The 14,734-nt window shown below is 48.1% G+C and overlaps 1 protein-coding gene and 1 long non-coding RNA gene across 3 annotated transcripts; one reads left to right on the forward strand and one right to left on the reverse strand.

Moving 5' to 3' along the window:
- The first annotated feature begins 410 nt into the window (after positions 1 to 410).
- Positions 411 to 4,190, forward strand: LOC111946405. Its single transcript, XR_002872115.1, has 3 exons — positions 411 to 1,122; positions 3,367 to 3,567; positions 3,825 to 4,190. It is a non-coding gene; the product is annotated as an uncharacterized LOC111946405 (long non-coding RNA).
- adgrg7 (adhesion G protein-coupled receptor G7) lies at positions 3,074 to 14,130 on the reverse strand. Of its 2 annotated transcripts, XM_023949442.1 has the most exons (16): positions 11,793 to 14,130; positions 9,321 to 10,427; positions 9,136 to 9,240; positions 8,959 to 9,068; positions 8,429 to 8,569; positions 8,275 to 8,357; positions 7,871 to 8,013; positions 7,545 to 7,670; positions 6,527 to 6,708; positions 6,091 to 6,243; positions 5,909 to 6,021; positions 5,158 to 5,507; positions 4,897 to 4,978; positions 4,674 to 4,826; positions 4,197 to 4,353; positions 3,074 to 3,552 (listed from the first exon to the last, which is right to left on the reverse strand). In XM_023949442.1, the coding sequence occupies exons 1-16, from the start codon at positions 11,824 to 11,826 to the stop codon at positions 3,361 to 3,363; spliced, it is 3,231 nt and encodes a 1,076-aa protein (XP_023805210.1). In that variant the 5' UTR covers positions 11,827 to 14,130; the 3' UTR covers positions 3,074 to 3,360. The 2 variants fall into 2 exon arrangements, with proteins under 2 accessions (XP_023805210.1, XP_023805208.1); XM_023949440.1 differs by having other exon boundaries at positions 5,909 to 6,243.
- Between the last annotated feature and the right edge of the window lie 604 nt (positions 14,131 to 14,734).

Below are 14,734 nucleotides of genomic sequence, written 5' to 3' on the forward strand. Positions count from 1 at the left end.
AAGAGCCAGAAAGATGGAAATGAACCAAAAACGAGCAGTGGAGGCCCCCCAGGAGTGGCCTAACCACCATCACAGACAGAGACGGGCTGCCAGCTCGGTTCTGTTCACATTAAAATGGAGCCAGAATAAAGCAAGGAAACTCATCTTTGGTTCTGATCAACCTGTGATAAGAAAAACCTAGTTGTTCAAAGATGAATCCATCCGTCCATTTATCTGGCTATCACAGGTTTTCCTCTTTTCATCATAGGTAAACCTCAACTAAGTGAGACCAAAAGATCCAGAAAAGAGGGAGATTCTCAGTGGTCTTGTATGTCTTCCATGTTCAAATAATTGATTTCTTCACACCAAGCTGCTCACCAGATTCAGTCTTCCAGCCTGGTGCAGGTCAGCAGTCTGGTTTCTGGTGTGGACAGGTGTCTTTCTATAGATGACCAGTGCAAACAGGTGACAGTAATACAGGTAACCAGTGGAGGACAGAGGATCCTCTACAGCAGAGGTTACAGGTCTGGGAGAGACAGAAACCTTTGTTTGTAGATGAACAAATATTTATTTTCCACCAGAATGTACACATAGTCCATCAAAGTCTGGCTCCTCCTGTGCCGGTCCCCAGCCCGGAAAAAATACAGGGTGGGGCTGTGTGACTCTGTGAAAGCTGATTGGCTGTGGCGACCGCTAAAAGGGGTTATACTGAAAGGTGAACAACAGCAGAGAAACGTTATCATGAAATAATCCTAAAACTGTTCTAATGTGAGGATCTGGTTTGGACTTTTGGTGACCTTCCTGTGGTTCTGGTCCGGTTCTGTTTTCAGTCTCACCAGGTTCAGGTTGATGATCCTCCACAGCTGTTTTCATTTGAGTTGATGATCTCTGGTTTTGCAGGTCATCAGTAGCTCTTCTGTTTTACTTTCTGCTCTGCTGCATTCTAGGTTCTACACCTCTCATTCCTGATGTTTAGAGAGTGAAGGAGGTGACAAACTATGGGATGTGGAAACGCCAAAGTGTTGGTGTGCAGCACTAAACTCTGAAACAGGATCAGCTCGGAGCTCAAACAGTGTTCAGAAATCGCTCCATCCTAACACAGCAGGGGGGTATTCCAGAAAGCAGGTTCTGCTAGCTCCCACGGTAAGTTTGAGGCTAAGGAAGTTGATAACCTCAGTTTTCGGTTCCAGAAATGGAGGTATGTTTCAGGGTATGTCAAGTTGCCATAGCAACTCATGCTCTGATCATAACCTGGTCCGGAGCAGGTTTAGTTGAAGGTTAGTTTGTTTTCAGAGAGGTGAAGCAGCATGGCGTGTCCATTTAAAGATGATTTAGTGGATGAAGAAGCTCAGATAATACTTTTTCCACCATAAGGGGGTGATAAGACCACATATGGATGTTGGAAAGAGAAACTTTATACTTTGATCTAACTTAACCCTTGGTCTATCCTAGGCACTTTAACGTTGGGAGTTGGGTCATCTAGACCCACTAGACAGTGCTCTGAACCTTTTTTCTTCAATGATTTGTGATCTTCACTGGTGTCCAAGGATTACATGAAATCTTTCCACCTTTATCCACCTTTGTCATGGTAGGGAGAACACCTCAATGGAAGGGGGGGGGTCATCTAAGAAAGCACAAGGGTTAATTATTTGCTTCAGTTAAGATAAATCATTTTTTTAGTTAAGTCAGTTTAAAAATAACACGTAGTTTTCAGACATTTATGTTTACTTTCATTCAAATTAATTCAATTAAGTAGGTGTAACGTTGGTGCTGCTGTTAGATCGGCACCGCAAGGGATTGTGGGATACCATTTCCTTTGCCTGTCTGGACAGATTTTGGTTTAAGTGTGGCTTTTTGACAAAATGTGTTTAGTTGTGTAGCTGTTTTACTGTGTTTTGTCGAGTTATTTTGTCCTACTGTGCTTAAGTCTCTGCACCATGAGTGAGAGTGAAAGAGAAGATGATGAGTTTATATAGCACCCCTACATTGAATTGCAACGACGGATACATAATTGAATTTATGCACTTTGTGCATATTGTTTCGTTCTTTTTATCATTATAAAAATGAGTATATCTGCCGGCTCAAACTTAGACATATGAGAGTTCAATAATTATAATAAATTGAGATGGAAAAAAATTTAATTGAATTGGAGTAATATGACATTTAGTTAGATAAATATGTGAATTTGAGTTGTATTAACAATTACTGAGTTTTATAGACATAAATTAGGTTGAATAAATGTAACTAAATTACTTATTACCAATAGAAGTAATTCTTTTAAGTTGGCAAAATTGGATAAGTTATATATACACAGTATATATGCGTCACAAGCCGTGTTACTTTTTTGATGGACGTATAATCTTCATACGCCGTCATTTAAATCTCAGACTCCGTCTCACTGAAGTATAGCTCTCTCTTTTTCTCTCCACGCGTTTCCATGGTGACTCTGGAAATCGTTGATCCATTGAGAATGTCTGTATGTACCTGCTGTGCACGTGCATTAACCCAGGGTTACCAAGTGGAGCGTAATTATGCTAACTCATATCCGGTCTTTTGGAACCGACATACCCAGAGTAAACAAGTTCAGGAGGATTTCAGCCAGAGTTCAGGGTTAAAGTCAGGGGAGTTTAAACATGCTTCCTGGAATACCCCCCTGACGTCCAACCAAGAGGCAACCAGAAATCCACAACATCCAACCTGAACAGGAACAAACACGGTTCTGTAAAGACCTGAAACCATCGGGTCGGACTCAGAATGTGAACAAGTTCCTTAAAACACTTTAAATGTTGTAGAAGAAACCATCAGCTGCAGGAAGAGGAATCTTTTTTTATTCACACTTACGTGAGACTCTGAGACAAACTGGAAAAAAACTTCCACAAAAAACTGTAGTTTATCCCTTGTGCTATCTTAGATGACCCCCCCCCCCCTTCCATTGACGTGTTCTCCCTATCATGACAAAGGTGGATAAAGGTGGAAAGATTTCATGTAATCCATGGACACCAGTGAAGATCACAAATCATTGAAGAAAAAAGGTTCAGAGCTCTGTCTAGTGGGTCTAGATGACCCAACTCCCAATGTTAAAGTGCCTAGGATAGAACAAGGGTTAAAGTTAAAATAAAACACACTTCAATAAAACTGTAGACCAAACTTAAAAAAAAAAAAATGAAAACCAGAATTTCAAAAAAGACCAAAATTAGTAACATAATACTTCAAGACAAAGAATGAGTTAAAACAGAGATCAAGGACCTAAAGCAGGATTTGAAGCTGTGATGGTCGATGGTCTTTGATAGATTTGTGGAACCCCCCCCCTTCCTGATCATCTCACAGGCTGGTTTTCCCTCCTCCTCCATCTTACAGGCTGGTTTTCCCTCCTCCTCCATCTTACAGGCTGGTGGTTCCCTCCTTCACGTCCCTGTAGGTCTCGGTGGTGAAGCTCTCCCTTAAGTTCTTCCACAGATGGTACTTGGTGCTGTTCAGGCTGTGTCGGGCCGCGGTGACGAACCGGAGAGAGCGCCTCACAGCGTTTTTGAAGGTCGGGGTTCTGGCCGTAAAGAAGATGAAGATCTGAAAACCCTGAAAACACAGAAGGTTCCGTGGTTTCATTCCTCAGATCTTTACCCTGAAGACCTGCATGAGAGCGCACATCTTTGGGTTGTGTTCAATTTCAGTCAGTAAATCTGATGATGATTCTAGATTGAAGAATTAGAAATGATAGTTTTCATGTCTAATCTACTTTGATTTGGGTGAAATATCTGGATGTTTAAAGAAAAGCTCGAAGCATTTCTGGAAGTTTCCAAGAGTTGAAGTTCTCCCTTCAAAGGGGCCAAAATCTTTTTCTCTTTCAGACTCGGAGAAAACCAAGAACTTCTTGATTTTTGCGTGAAATAAGAACTCAACTCTGGGAAAGGTGGGAAACCCGGAGCGCTGTGGATATTTTCCAGACTGTGAAGAAAAGGTCTGATCCGACTCTGGAAGTCCTTAGGTCAACTCTGGTCCTGAAGATCCACCACTGTGCCGGTTCTCCAGATCTCCCTGCACTCCTTGCTGCTGATCACCTGGACCAGGTGTGTTCAGTCAATCAGAACATGGAACACCAATCAGTGGTGTGGAGTGAAGGCAGACCTGGTGGATCTTGAGGACCAGGCCTGGGCAGCTCTGCTTTGGACCCTCCTTCCTGCTCAGTGACATCATAGATGGTGAGGTGGGCGGGGCCGTACCTGCGTTGTTGTGCAGATGCAAAATAAGATGCTGAAGGTGGTCTTTGCGGGTCCAGTGGGGACGAGAACCAGGTACCCGAGAGTCCAGGAGAGACCCAGCAGCACCGCCAGAGAGACGCTGACCAGAACTTTGCTGGTGGAGGACGAGTGGCGGGAACTGAAACCAGACCAGGAGGCTCAGATACTCTAAAAACGAAGACTTTCACTAGAATATTTGACTACGATCTGTTCAAAGTATGAACTGAAGCAAACTCTGAATTTCTTTAAAGGAGAATGTCCTGTTCTGATTCGGAATTCAAAGTTTCTTCCTGAGTTTTGGTCAAATAAAAACAAAGTCTTGAATATTAGTTTTGGTCTAGACCAGTTTTTGGTCTTTGTTTTAGAACCTGTCTGTAAATAGAAAACGTCTGTCCACATCTCTGCAGATCCAGAAGATCCTTCAGTTCCAGGATGGATAGAGTCTGAGGACCATCTGACCTTCTGAGGTTTGAGTCCCGGCAGGTGATGAGCGATGTGAGGAGCAGTAGAACCATGTTGTAGATCAGGATCAGGCCCACTGGAAGCAGGAAGCCCCAGAACAGAGGTTTCCTGAAGCTGAAGCGATCCTTCTCCAGACCAGCAAGCCAGCAGCTGGAACACAGAGCGACCAATGAGAACTGCAGAACCAGACACGGGACGACCAAACGGAACTCAAACCCACAACTCCTCCTGCCGGTATCCCAACGGCGAGTCTGCTCTGTAGGTCACCGCCAGGGTCACCGCCGTGAGGACAGCAGGAAATCCTGACAGGAAACAGCAGCGTTTGAAACCAAAACCGTCCTTCAATGAAGAACACAAACCTTTGGAACATCAAAGATCCATTGTTCTCCGTTCACCGATTGTTATTTATTTGTCTGTCGGCCATGTTTGCGTGTCCTTCACCTTGTTCAGTCATTCGTGGAAGCTGACACACGGGACCTACCCCATCCCACTGCCACGCTCAGTGGCTTCCAGAACGGCGGGAGGCTCCGGCGCATGGAGCGGACCAGCAGCACCAACTGGGTTCCATACACACTGTTCCAGGAGAACGTGGCCAACAGGAAGAAGTGTTGCAGGGCGGCCACCGCCGTGCACGGGCCGCGGTCGGGCCACACGTGCTCCTCAGAGTCCGGGATGACGTTGTCGTCCACGTCCTCTGGTTCTGTGTTCCTAGGCTGGTTCTGGACTCCAGCGATGAAGGTGATGATGAAGGCCAGCAGGCTGACATAGATGAAGAGAAGAGCTAGTCTGGAGTTGACACTGGTGGTCTGCTTCCGGGGCGTCCTGAGGAAGCTGAGGACAGGAAGTCTGTTCATGAGAAGGTTCTAGGTCGTTTCTGTCGTGGTTCTGTTTATCTGCTCATGTGTGCCATCTGGACCTTTTCTGCTTCTACTCTCTTTGTGTGGTTTACACCTGTAAACCCCCCCATACAGCTGTTCCTGGAGCTCTGGCTCCTCCCACTTTCAGACCACATCCCAAAGTCCTGGTCCCTCTCAGAAAGGGACTTTGGCTCTGAAGACGGTCTGACGCTTCTGGTCTAGACCTAAACCGGCTTTCTATCCTCTTCTGAACAGAACTTGAGATAAACTGGGAACTAAACTTGAACAAGAACCCTTTGAGTTCTTCCTCAAAGAGTTCTCATGTAATCCACCTCAAACCTCCTAGTAACTGTCCTCTGAGTGAATCAACCATACTTTTCTCTGATGTGGTGGAGGATGGTGACCACCAAACCCAGGATGGAAAACGACAAACCCACGATGGATACTATGTTCAGAGCTTCTGCATATTTGAAGTCCTCTCTGTAGGACTGAAGCACAAACAGGGTGAGAACAAAGTCATCCAGAACTCTGAAAGACTCGTTCCTGCAGAGCTTCACCCAAAGAGCAGCAAAGTTGGTGGTGTGGTTGCAGAAACATCTCAGAACTCCATCTGAAGCTTCTCTCTTAGAACAGCCGGTGGTACTCCAGTCCAGCAGGCTGTAGTTCCAGAACACGCAGGAGAAGTCGTGCAGCAGGAACCCCTCAGGGACCTGAAAGGCAAGAACTGCTGTCAGAACCTCTGAGCTGAGCTGTGTCTCTGTTCCCTGCTGCCGGGGGGTGGGGTGTATAAACAGGAAGCTGATGTTAGCAAGGGGGGACCTGGGAAACAGAATTGGTCATGGATCTGATTGCGTTTGGCTGGATTAGTGTGGGGGTGGGGAAAGGATGTGTTTGATAGTCCTAAGTAGATGATATCAGTGATTGGTGTTTAAACGACGATGATGGGAACCACGGGGTTCTTTCTGGGTCTGGTGGAACATTGAGTCTTCTCACTGCTGGTCTGAACTGCAGCTCCACGTGTTCTGGTGTGATGCTGCGCTCCTCGCCCCGGACGGTGGCGGACAGGACCCGGATGGTAGCCTGGCGCCCCCTGAACCGTTTTGATGTGAAGAAGCGGTTGTTCTGGTAGAGGACAAAACCCATGGAGATGTTGGACACCGTCTGAGTGGAACCTCCTGACACCATGAGGAGAACACAGGAGTTAGTGCCACTCTGACGAAGGTGTTCTGACCAAACATGTAAGCTACGTTTGACAAAAACGTGTCTGAAAAAAATGAATTTAAGAACTCAGGAATTAGTGCAGGTTCGCCGGTTGACTGCAAAATTTACTGCTGGTTACCTGCAATAGTTAGTAATGACCAGTGATGGTTAACTGCATTGGTTAGCGTAACGTTATAGGATGGATAACCCAGGAGAAACGGAGACTCAGAAGTTAAAGGTTTGGTAGAAGCTCAGACATGAGCAGAGCTGTTCACTGAAAGTGGGCAGGGAGAGGAGCCATGATGATCAGGGTCAGAGGTGAGAGGGAGCTCCAGTAAACGGTCCAAAGGGTTAATCCAGATCGTAAGGGAACGCCGGGACACTTGGTAAATCCACGGCTAACTCGCGGTCCAAAAACAGAAACAGAGTCAACAAAAGTAGGATTTAGTGGAGAAAACAACAACAGTCTGTCAGAGAAGCAGAGGAATGAATGCAGCTCAGAAAAGGTGAGGATGAGGAGGATGAACGACAGCTGCTGGAGGTCAAGCAGAACAGAACAGTTGGTTGTAACCAATGCATCAGTGTAGATTCTCATTCATCTGCAGGTTCCATCATAAATAACTGGACTAGTTCATTTCCTATTAATGCTGATAGACGTTGATTACCTGCATTAGTTAGTGCAGCCATGAGCTGGTTAAGTGCATAAGTCAGTGTTGGTTGACAGCGTTAATTATTGTCAGATTCTGTTTTGCTGGTACCTGAATTAGTCAGCGGCTGTTAAACCTCTTTGGTTAGACGTGTGGAACCTCACCTGTTGGCTGACCCGAGCGAAATCGCAGGTAAACCAGCGCTTCCACTGTCGTCCCGTTTTCCACCACCACGTCTGGAGCGTTGGTGTTCAGCTGGAGTCTGTTGGCGGAAAAATTCCCAGACGTTCCTAAAAACCAGAGAGTTTTTATCAAAGCAGAGCTGGAGGGTCATGACCCCAACAAACTGATAGACAATCACACAAAATACTGATAAATGATACTGATGCTTTTTTCAAACTGAAGATGTCTTTTTTTTAAAGGTAGGGCAGAACCACAGAAATCCGCTTCAGTTTTCCTTCTGCCGTTTGGTTCTTTGTGTCTCACCAACCTGCCAGGGAGGTGAACTGGATCCCCTGAGAGTCACCATCCAAGACGTGGGCCGACTGGACCACCAGGTTTGGTTGAACCACTTGAGATGTGTTGTGACTGCGGCTCAGGTTCACAGACAGGTTGTCCAGAGTTTGGGTCAGACTGTCAACAAACAGACATCAGCTAAACCAGAACTCAGAACCGGATTCTGTTCTGAAGCTTTGGCTGCTCTGAATGTGGTTTCCACCGTTAGCTAGCGCAGTAGGAACACAGGAACTGTGGGGTCATCACAGGATCTCTCTGCTAGAAGACTGTGAGGAGGGCGGAGCTTCAATAAAGGCCATCATATCCCTAACCCTGTGTGAAAGCCTATGACCACGCCTCTTTCTCCTTTGGCAGCAGTGTGGAGTCATTCTGTTCTACCTCTGGGTGGCGTTGTTTTCCTCTGTGTTGACGGGAGCGCTCATCAGCTGGCTGACGGTGGCCATGGCTGCTGCCCTGACGCCCTGAAACACATGACATCACAGTCCAACCAGCCGCTGGCCCAGGTCCTCACCCCCCACCAGTCTGTTTCTACCTCTGTGGCGTTTGGAGACTGCAGCAAAGTGTTGGCGATCTGGGCGGCGGCTGTGATGTTTTCTGACTTCATCTCCTCTGGTTGAGAAGTTAGAATCTGCGTGCTGGAAGCCAGAAGCTCCAGATCTGCTCCACTGGTGAGCTGATGATCAGGACCAGGAGTGTCACAGAATGAACCTGGAGGTCTCTAAGAGAACTCTAATCTGGAGATTTTAGAGAGAACTCTAATCTGGAGATCTTTGAAAGACTGTTCCTTTTAATGATCATCTGATCATTTAGATCTGGCTGCTCATTCCTGGTCCTGGAGATCTACCACTCTGCCTGTTTTGCAGATCTCCAAGTCCTGCTAGCTGCTGATTCGCAAAATCATTTGTCTCCACAGTTTGACTGAATGAACACACCTGGTCCAGCTAATCAGCATCAAGCAGAGCAGAGAGAGCTGGAAAACAGGCATGGTGGTAGATTTCCAGGACCAGGAATGAGCAGCCCTGATGTAGGTGAACACATTTGTACAAGACGGTCATTCCTCACATTCTGCAGGATGTCGCTCAGCGTCTGTTCACACTGAAAAACACGAACGGGGCCAAATCCAGGGACTGGACCTTTGGGCAAACATCTGGTTGAAGCCTGAGGTTTTCCAGCTGAGGGGGCAGTTTCAGGGTTAAAGTGGGAACTACGTCAGGTCTGTGTTCATGGGTGGAGACTTACCACCACTTGTTCCAGCCGGACACCTTCTTTCAGAATATGCAAAAAAGCCTACTAAGGTGCGCGGGAACTGAAATTCTTCAACCTTTGCGGCCTTGCAGAAGTTTTCTGAGAAGACAGAATCAGAGAAGGTCTGACCTGGAAAACCACCTGATGGAATGGGCGTGGCCTTAAGAAAAAACACCTACGCAGGGAGCATGTTGGTCCAGTCCACTCATCCGGACAGATGCAGACCATGCTCCCCAGTGCTGTCCCACCATTAGCACAAACAAGGGGGGCGGGGGTGGAGGTGGTAGTTGGGATGGGGGTTGGTGTGGAAGGGGTAGTGGGGATGGGGGTGGGGCTGGAAGGGGTAGTGGGGGTAGGTGCCAGAGTAGACGCAGTAGTAGTATTAGTAGACGTATTAGTAGTAATAGTAGTTGGATTCTGAGGAGATAAAGTTAAAATCTGAGTAGTCGGGTGGGTTGGAGAGGTACCATCTGTGATCATGTCTGGCATGGTGTGGGAGTATGATAATGTGGTGGTGAGTGTGGTAAAGGGAGTTCCTTGAGTTGCGTTCGTCAGGTCTGTATCATTGGTGGACTCTGGTGTCAGGTTCACAGTGGTGTATCTAATGGTGGTGGGGGACTCGTTGGGTGTAGTTGTTGTACCTAGAGAACTCTGTAAGTGTTCAGTTACACCATCTGGGGGGACCACAGTACTGCCTGGAGCTTCAGTTGGCTCCAGAGAACTGGGTGGGTCCATAGTGCTCTCAGTGGTAAAGAGGGGGTCTGCAGTAGTGGGATCAGACGGCACCATGGTGTTCTTAGCGGTAGTTGGGGGGTCTGCGGTGGTCTCAGTGACAACAGGCAGGTCTGTGTTGGCGTCAGTGGGACCAATTGTCTCTGTGGGAGAGTCTGTGGTAGTCCCAGTGAGTGCAGGGGTGTCCACGGTAGTCTCAGTGAATCCAGGTGTGTCCACGGTAGTCCCAGTGAGTGCAGGGGTGTCCACGGTAGTCCCAGTGAGTGCAGGGGTGTCCACGGTAGTCTCAGTGAGTGCAGGGGTGTCCACGGTAGTCTCAGTGAATCCAGGGGTGTCCACGGTAGTCTCAGTGAGTGCAGGGGTGTCCACGGTAGTCTCAGTGAATCCAGGGGTGTCCACGGTAGTCCCAGTGAATGCAGGGGTGTCCATAGTAGTGTCAGTTGGAGCAAATGGCGTCACAGTATTCTCTGTTTCCATGGAAACTGAAGTGCTTGTTGGTGAAGTCATCCTAACCAATGAGAAGCGGCTGGATTGCGCTCCAGAGGACAGAATAGCTGTCAAAACAAAACGTTGGTGTCAGAGTAATCAAAAATCTTGCTGACATGAAGTACTCTGTTTGTGTTTTTTTGTTTTTTTTTGCTAGTTCTTTAGCGAATTAGCAACATTTAGCTGTGAAGACAAAACCATCACAGCAGTGTCGACCTTCAGGTAAAACCACATTTCCAGCATCTACTTGAACAAACTGTTTTTTTGAACCTCTTAAGAGCCGAGCTAACATTACAGATAACCCTCTGCACGCATAGCCACAGCGCCCAGGTACGAGGACATCCAGAGGATCACGAGGATCTCAGGTCTCAAGAGGTTAATGTGTCACCGTTTATGAACTGCTAACAGGAAAACCAAGGCACCATTTGATTCCATGGGTCAGATGTGTTTAGGTGAGTTTACAAACATGCTGTCCTCCGTTATCACTATCCTTTCTAAAGTGGCAACACTTCAAACACTCACAACGACCTTATCTCAGTGCTAGATTTCACTGGGATTACAGTCCATTGTGATGTCGTAGAAACAGGTTCATCCACAACAACAGATCTGCCAGAATCGTAAATCTCTGAGTTTCCTGCATAACTTCCTGGTGTGAAGTGTCCTCCTTTGGCCTGATCGACATTATCGCTCACAGCAACACCGAGAAAGACCCTGTTTTCTATAGAAACAGGTCTACAGTTTGTAAATTAGTTTGTCTCCACTCTTATAGATAGGAATTACTGTTGCTGTTTTCATTTGGTTTGGGAATCTCCGTTTGTAAGAAGTTCATTCATTCATTCATTCATTTATTCATTTATTCATTCATTCATTCATTCATTCATTCATTCATTCATTCATTCATTTATTCATTCATTCATTCATTCATTCATTTATTCATTCATCTTCTAATCCGTGTTTTCCCTTTCGGGGTCACGGGGGTGCTGGAGCCTATCCTGTCCACTGATTACTTTACTTTAGTTTAGCCATGACCTGAAACTGAACTGCAGACGATCACCAACAGGCAGACAGGAGCTGAAGCTGATGCTCTGTCTTTACTCCATGAGAGGAACGTTAGGAACATCAGGTTCATCTCAGCTTCTAGCAGGAGCCTCCTCGTCCAGGAGAGCTCAGCCTGCAGGAGGTTGCTGACGAAAGCAGCTCGGTCTTTCAAGAGGCTTGGTTGGTTTTGGAGGACCCGGGTCTGAGGACCGGATCTCTAACCAGAGTGACATTTTTACCCACAAAGTGATCTGTTCTCTCAAACGTTCACCTTCAGCTGAAGTCTCTGTGACTGAAGGTGCAGAAGTTCCTCCTGACCCTCAGAAACTCTGAGGAGGTTTTAACCAGACCCGGTTCTGGACCCTCTGCTTCTGAAATGTCGGTGTGGTTCTTACCAAGCACGGAAATGCAGCAGAGGCAGTGCTCCATGACGTGGCGAAGACCAGGAGCTCTTGATGTCGGAGCATGTCACCTGCAGAGGAGGAAGTGTCCGTGAAAATATGCTCCAGAATGCTGGCCGAGTTGTAAAAGGTGCGGCGGCGGTTCAAAGTCCGTCTGTAAGGGACCAGCAGCTCATCTGCAGAGCCTCAGGTTCTCCAGAAGATCTGAGATGAGGACAAAATCTGATCTCCGTGAATCCAGGTGTGTCCAGGATTTACATAGGAGGAGTCTGATGGAGAAGGTCTGCAAACCATGAGAACTTTAGAGAACCTTCCTCCTGAGCTGCAGCCAGCTCCTCTTCCTCCATCCTCTGTGACAGTCATGTCCTCCAGCAGTCCAGACCACCTTCAGGTGTGGATCATACCTGATCTGGATCATCAGGTCGTGGAGGGGGGAGGGGGTCATGTGGTAGGACGGATATCATGTTACAGCTTCTAAAAATAGAACCAGAGAGACTAGACATGTCTGGGTTCTGTCAGCGGGTGAACATGAAGTCTGGAGAACACCAGAACCAATCCTCATCCTGAGTCCATGTTCCTCCCCAGAGCGCACTGGAGACCTTTGCTGGACCCGCTGGTATCTGAGGACGGACAGAACCTCCTCCAACATCTCTGACCGGTCTGATGTGGACTTATCAACAGGTCGCTGGGACCAGGTCTAGGTCTAGTTCGGGTCTAGATCCATGTTCAGACATCAGTTTAAGTTTGAGTCTTTGAAGGACTGGAGAAGATGAGAACCGTCAAACCAGATTCTGTCTGTGGTTCTGGCTGAAATGGTTTGTGTTGGAGCGCCCCCCAGTGGCAGCAGCCCTGAACATTAGAACCGCTGCCAAACAGAACCCAGTATCAAAGGAGAACATTTCAAAGTAAAATCTGATTCCTCTGATCCATCAGGATCTGGATGTTGGAGCGTTTGATGTTTTTGATCACTTTCAATCGTTCCACTGAAAAGCTTAAGAGTCAGAAATGACCTGAGGAACCGGCGGCACACGCTCCCCCTAGAACCGCTGATGTGCCGGTTCATGGACACCCAGCTGTTCTGCTCCTCCGGTTCTGGTCATCTTTCTGTCACGTTCATGTCCTCCACTGACCTCAAAGACTCATTAACACATTGAAGGTCTTTTTATTTCAGCTTTTTGTGATTTCTTTCTGGTTTTCTCTGTTTTTGAAGGTTCTGACCTCCACCGTGAAGAACCTGGTGGTTCTTTCCAAGAAAAACACTACATTGATAAACAAATTCTTATCCGTCATCTGCTGGAAGAAAATCCCCTGCAGCTCCTGAACTCACCTTGGAATTAGTCTCCGCCCCTTTGCTTCCACCTGCAGTGAGTTTAGCAAACAGACTGATGTCTGCAGGTGGAGGTTGGTCTGGTCTGAAGGAGGGACGGTGAGTCTGCTGATTCTCTTTATGGAACCGGTGTCCCAAACGTTTCTAAGGATGCAGAACGTCTGATCAAAGTTCTCTGATGTTCTATCAGTTTAAATGTACAAGAACGTCCGAGTCTTTGTTCTAAAATGAAACGTGTCTGCAGACCAACCTTTCCAGAGGAGGGCAGTGAACGCCACATGAGAACGTCTGTTCTTGTATCTCCATCCAAACATTAGAGGGTTCTTAAAGCTGTTTTTCTTCATGTTTGGTTCCAGAGTTGATTAATCAAACGGATGCTTTTATTCTGAAATGTTTGGTGGAACTGCTGCTGGTTAAGAAGGTAGAACCTTAAAGAAAACAGTGAAGGTGATGAAGAGGAGGAGCCTGTCTGCAGACAGATCCTAATAAAGGTTTGGGAGAACGTTATTGTTGAATCAGTAGAACAACAGAACATTTCATCAGGACTTCGTTTTTTCTGTTCTGGATGTAAAAAAGCTTTCAGCTCCTCTCCATATGGACAGCAGGCAGAACCTGGAAGAACCAGAACCCTGACTGAGTTCCTCTTTTGGTCCAAAGAAACCAGCAGCCTCTCCAAAGATCAGACTTTGGTGCAGCGGTCGTTCCTCAGACGCTTCGGTGTGAAACGCTCAGTAAAGACCAGCTGTTCCATTTCCAGCGTTCTCATTGGCTGAAGGTTCTGGAGGTCTGCAGGGTTCTTCTGGGTTCCTGAATCCAGAGAGTAGAGGCTGCAGATGTTTGTCTGCTGCTGCCTGAAGCAGGACTCTCCAACCCTGAAGTCCTGAAGAACCACAAACCTGTTCCAGTTCATCCTGGACTGCTTGATGCTGACCACCTCATTCTGGTGTTTCAGCCAATCAGCAGCAAGCTGCTGAGGGAGAAACAATCACAAGCAGGGCGTGGGCCTTCAGGACCCGGGCGTGGGCCTTAAGGACGGGGCGTGGGCCTTCAGGACCCGGGCGTGGGCCTTAAGGACGGGGCGTGGGCCTTCAGGACCCGAGCGTGGGCCTTCAGGACCGGGGCGTGGGCCTTCAGGACCGGGGCGTGGGCCTTCAGGACCCGAGCGTGGGCCTTCAGGACCCGGGCGTGGGCCTTCAGGACCGGGGCGTGGGCCTTCAGGACCGGGGCGTGGGCCTTCAGGATCGGGGCGTGGGCCTTCAGGACCCGGGCGTGGGCCTTCAGGACCCGAGCGTGGGCGTGGGCCTTCAGGACCCGGGCGTGGGCCTTCAGGACCCGGGCGTGGGCCTTCAGGACCGGGGCGTGGGCCTTCAGGACCGGGGCGTGGGCCTTCAGGATCGGGGCGTGGGCCTTCAGGACCCGGGCGTGGGCCTTCAGGACCCGGGCGTGGGCCTTCAGGACCCGGGCGTGGGCCTTCAGGACCCGAGCGTGGGCCTTCAGGACCGGGGCGTGGGCCTTCAGGACCCGAGCGTGGGCCTTCAGGACCCGAGCGTGGGCCTTCAGGACCCGGGCGTGGGCCTTCAGGACCGGGACGTGGGCCTTCAGGACCGGG

Source organism: Oryzias latipes, chromosome 2 (genome assembly GCF_002234675.1).
Source record: "Oryzias latipes chromosome 2, ASM223467v1".
NCBI lineage: Eukaryota > Metazoa > Chordata > Actinopteri > Beloniformes > Adrianichthyidae > Oryzias > Oryzias latipes.

Coding starts and splice junctions, on each gene's coding strand:
- adgrg7 (XM_023949440.1), bottom strand. CDS start 11,826: ATGGAGCACTGCCTCTGCTGCATTTCCGTGCTTG. Junction 8,358..8,428: donor AGTCTCCAAACGCCACAGAG/GTAGAAACAGAC, acceptor CATGTGTTTCAG/GGCGTCAGGGCAGCAGCCAT. Junction 7,671..7,870: donor CCAGTTCACCTCCCTGGCAG/GTTGGTGAGACA, acceptor TCTGGTTTTTAG/GAACGTCTGGGAATTTTTCC.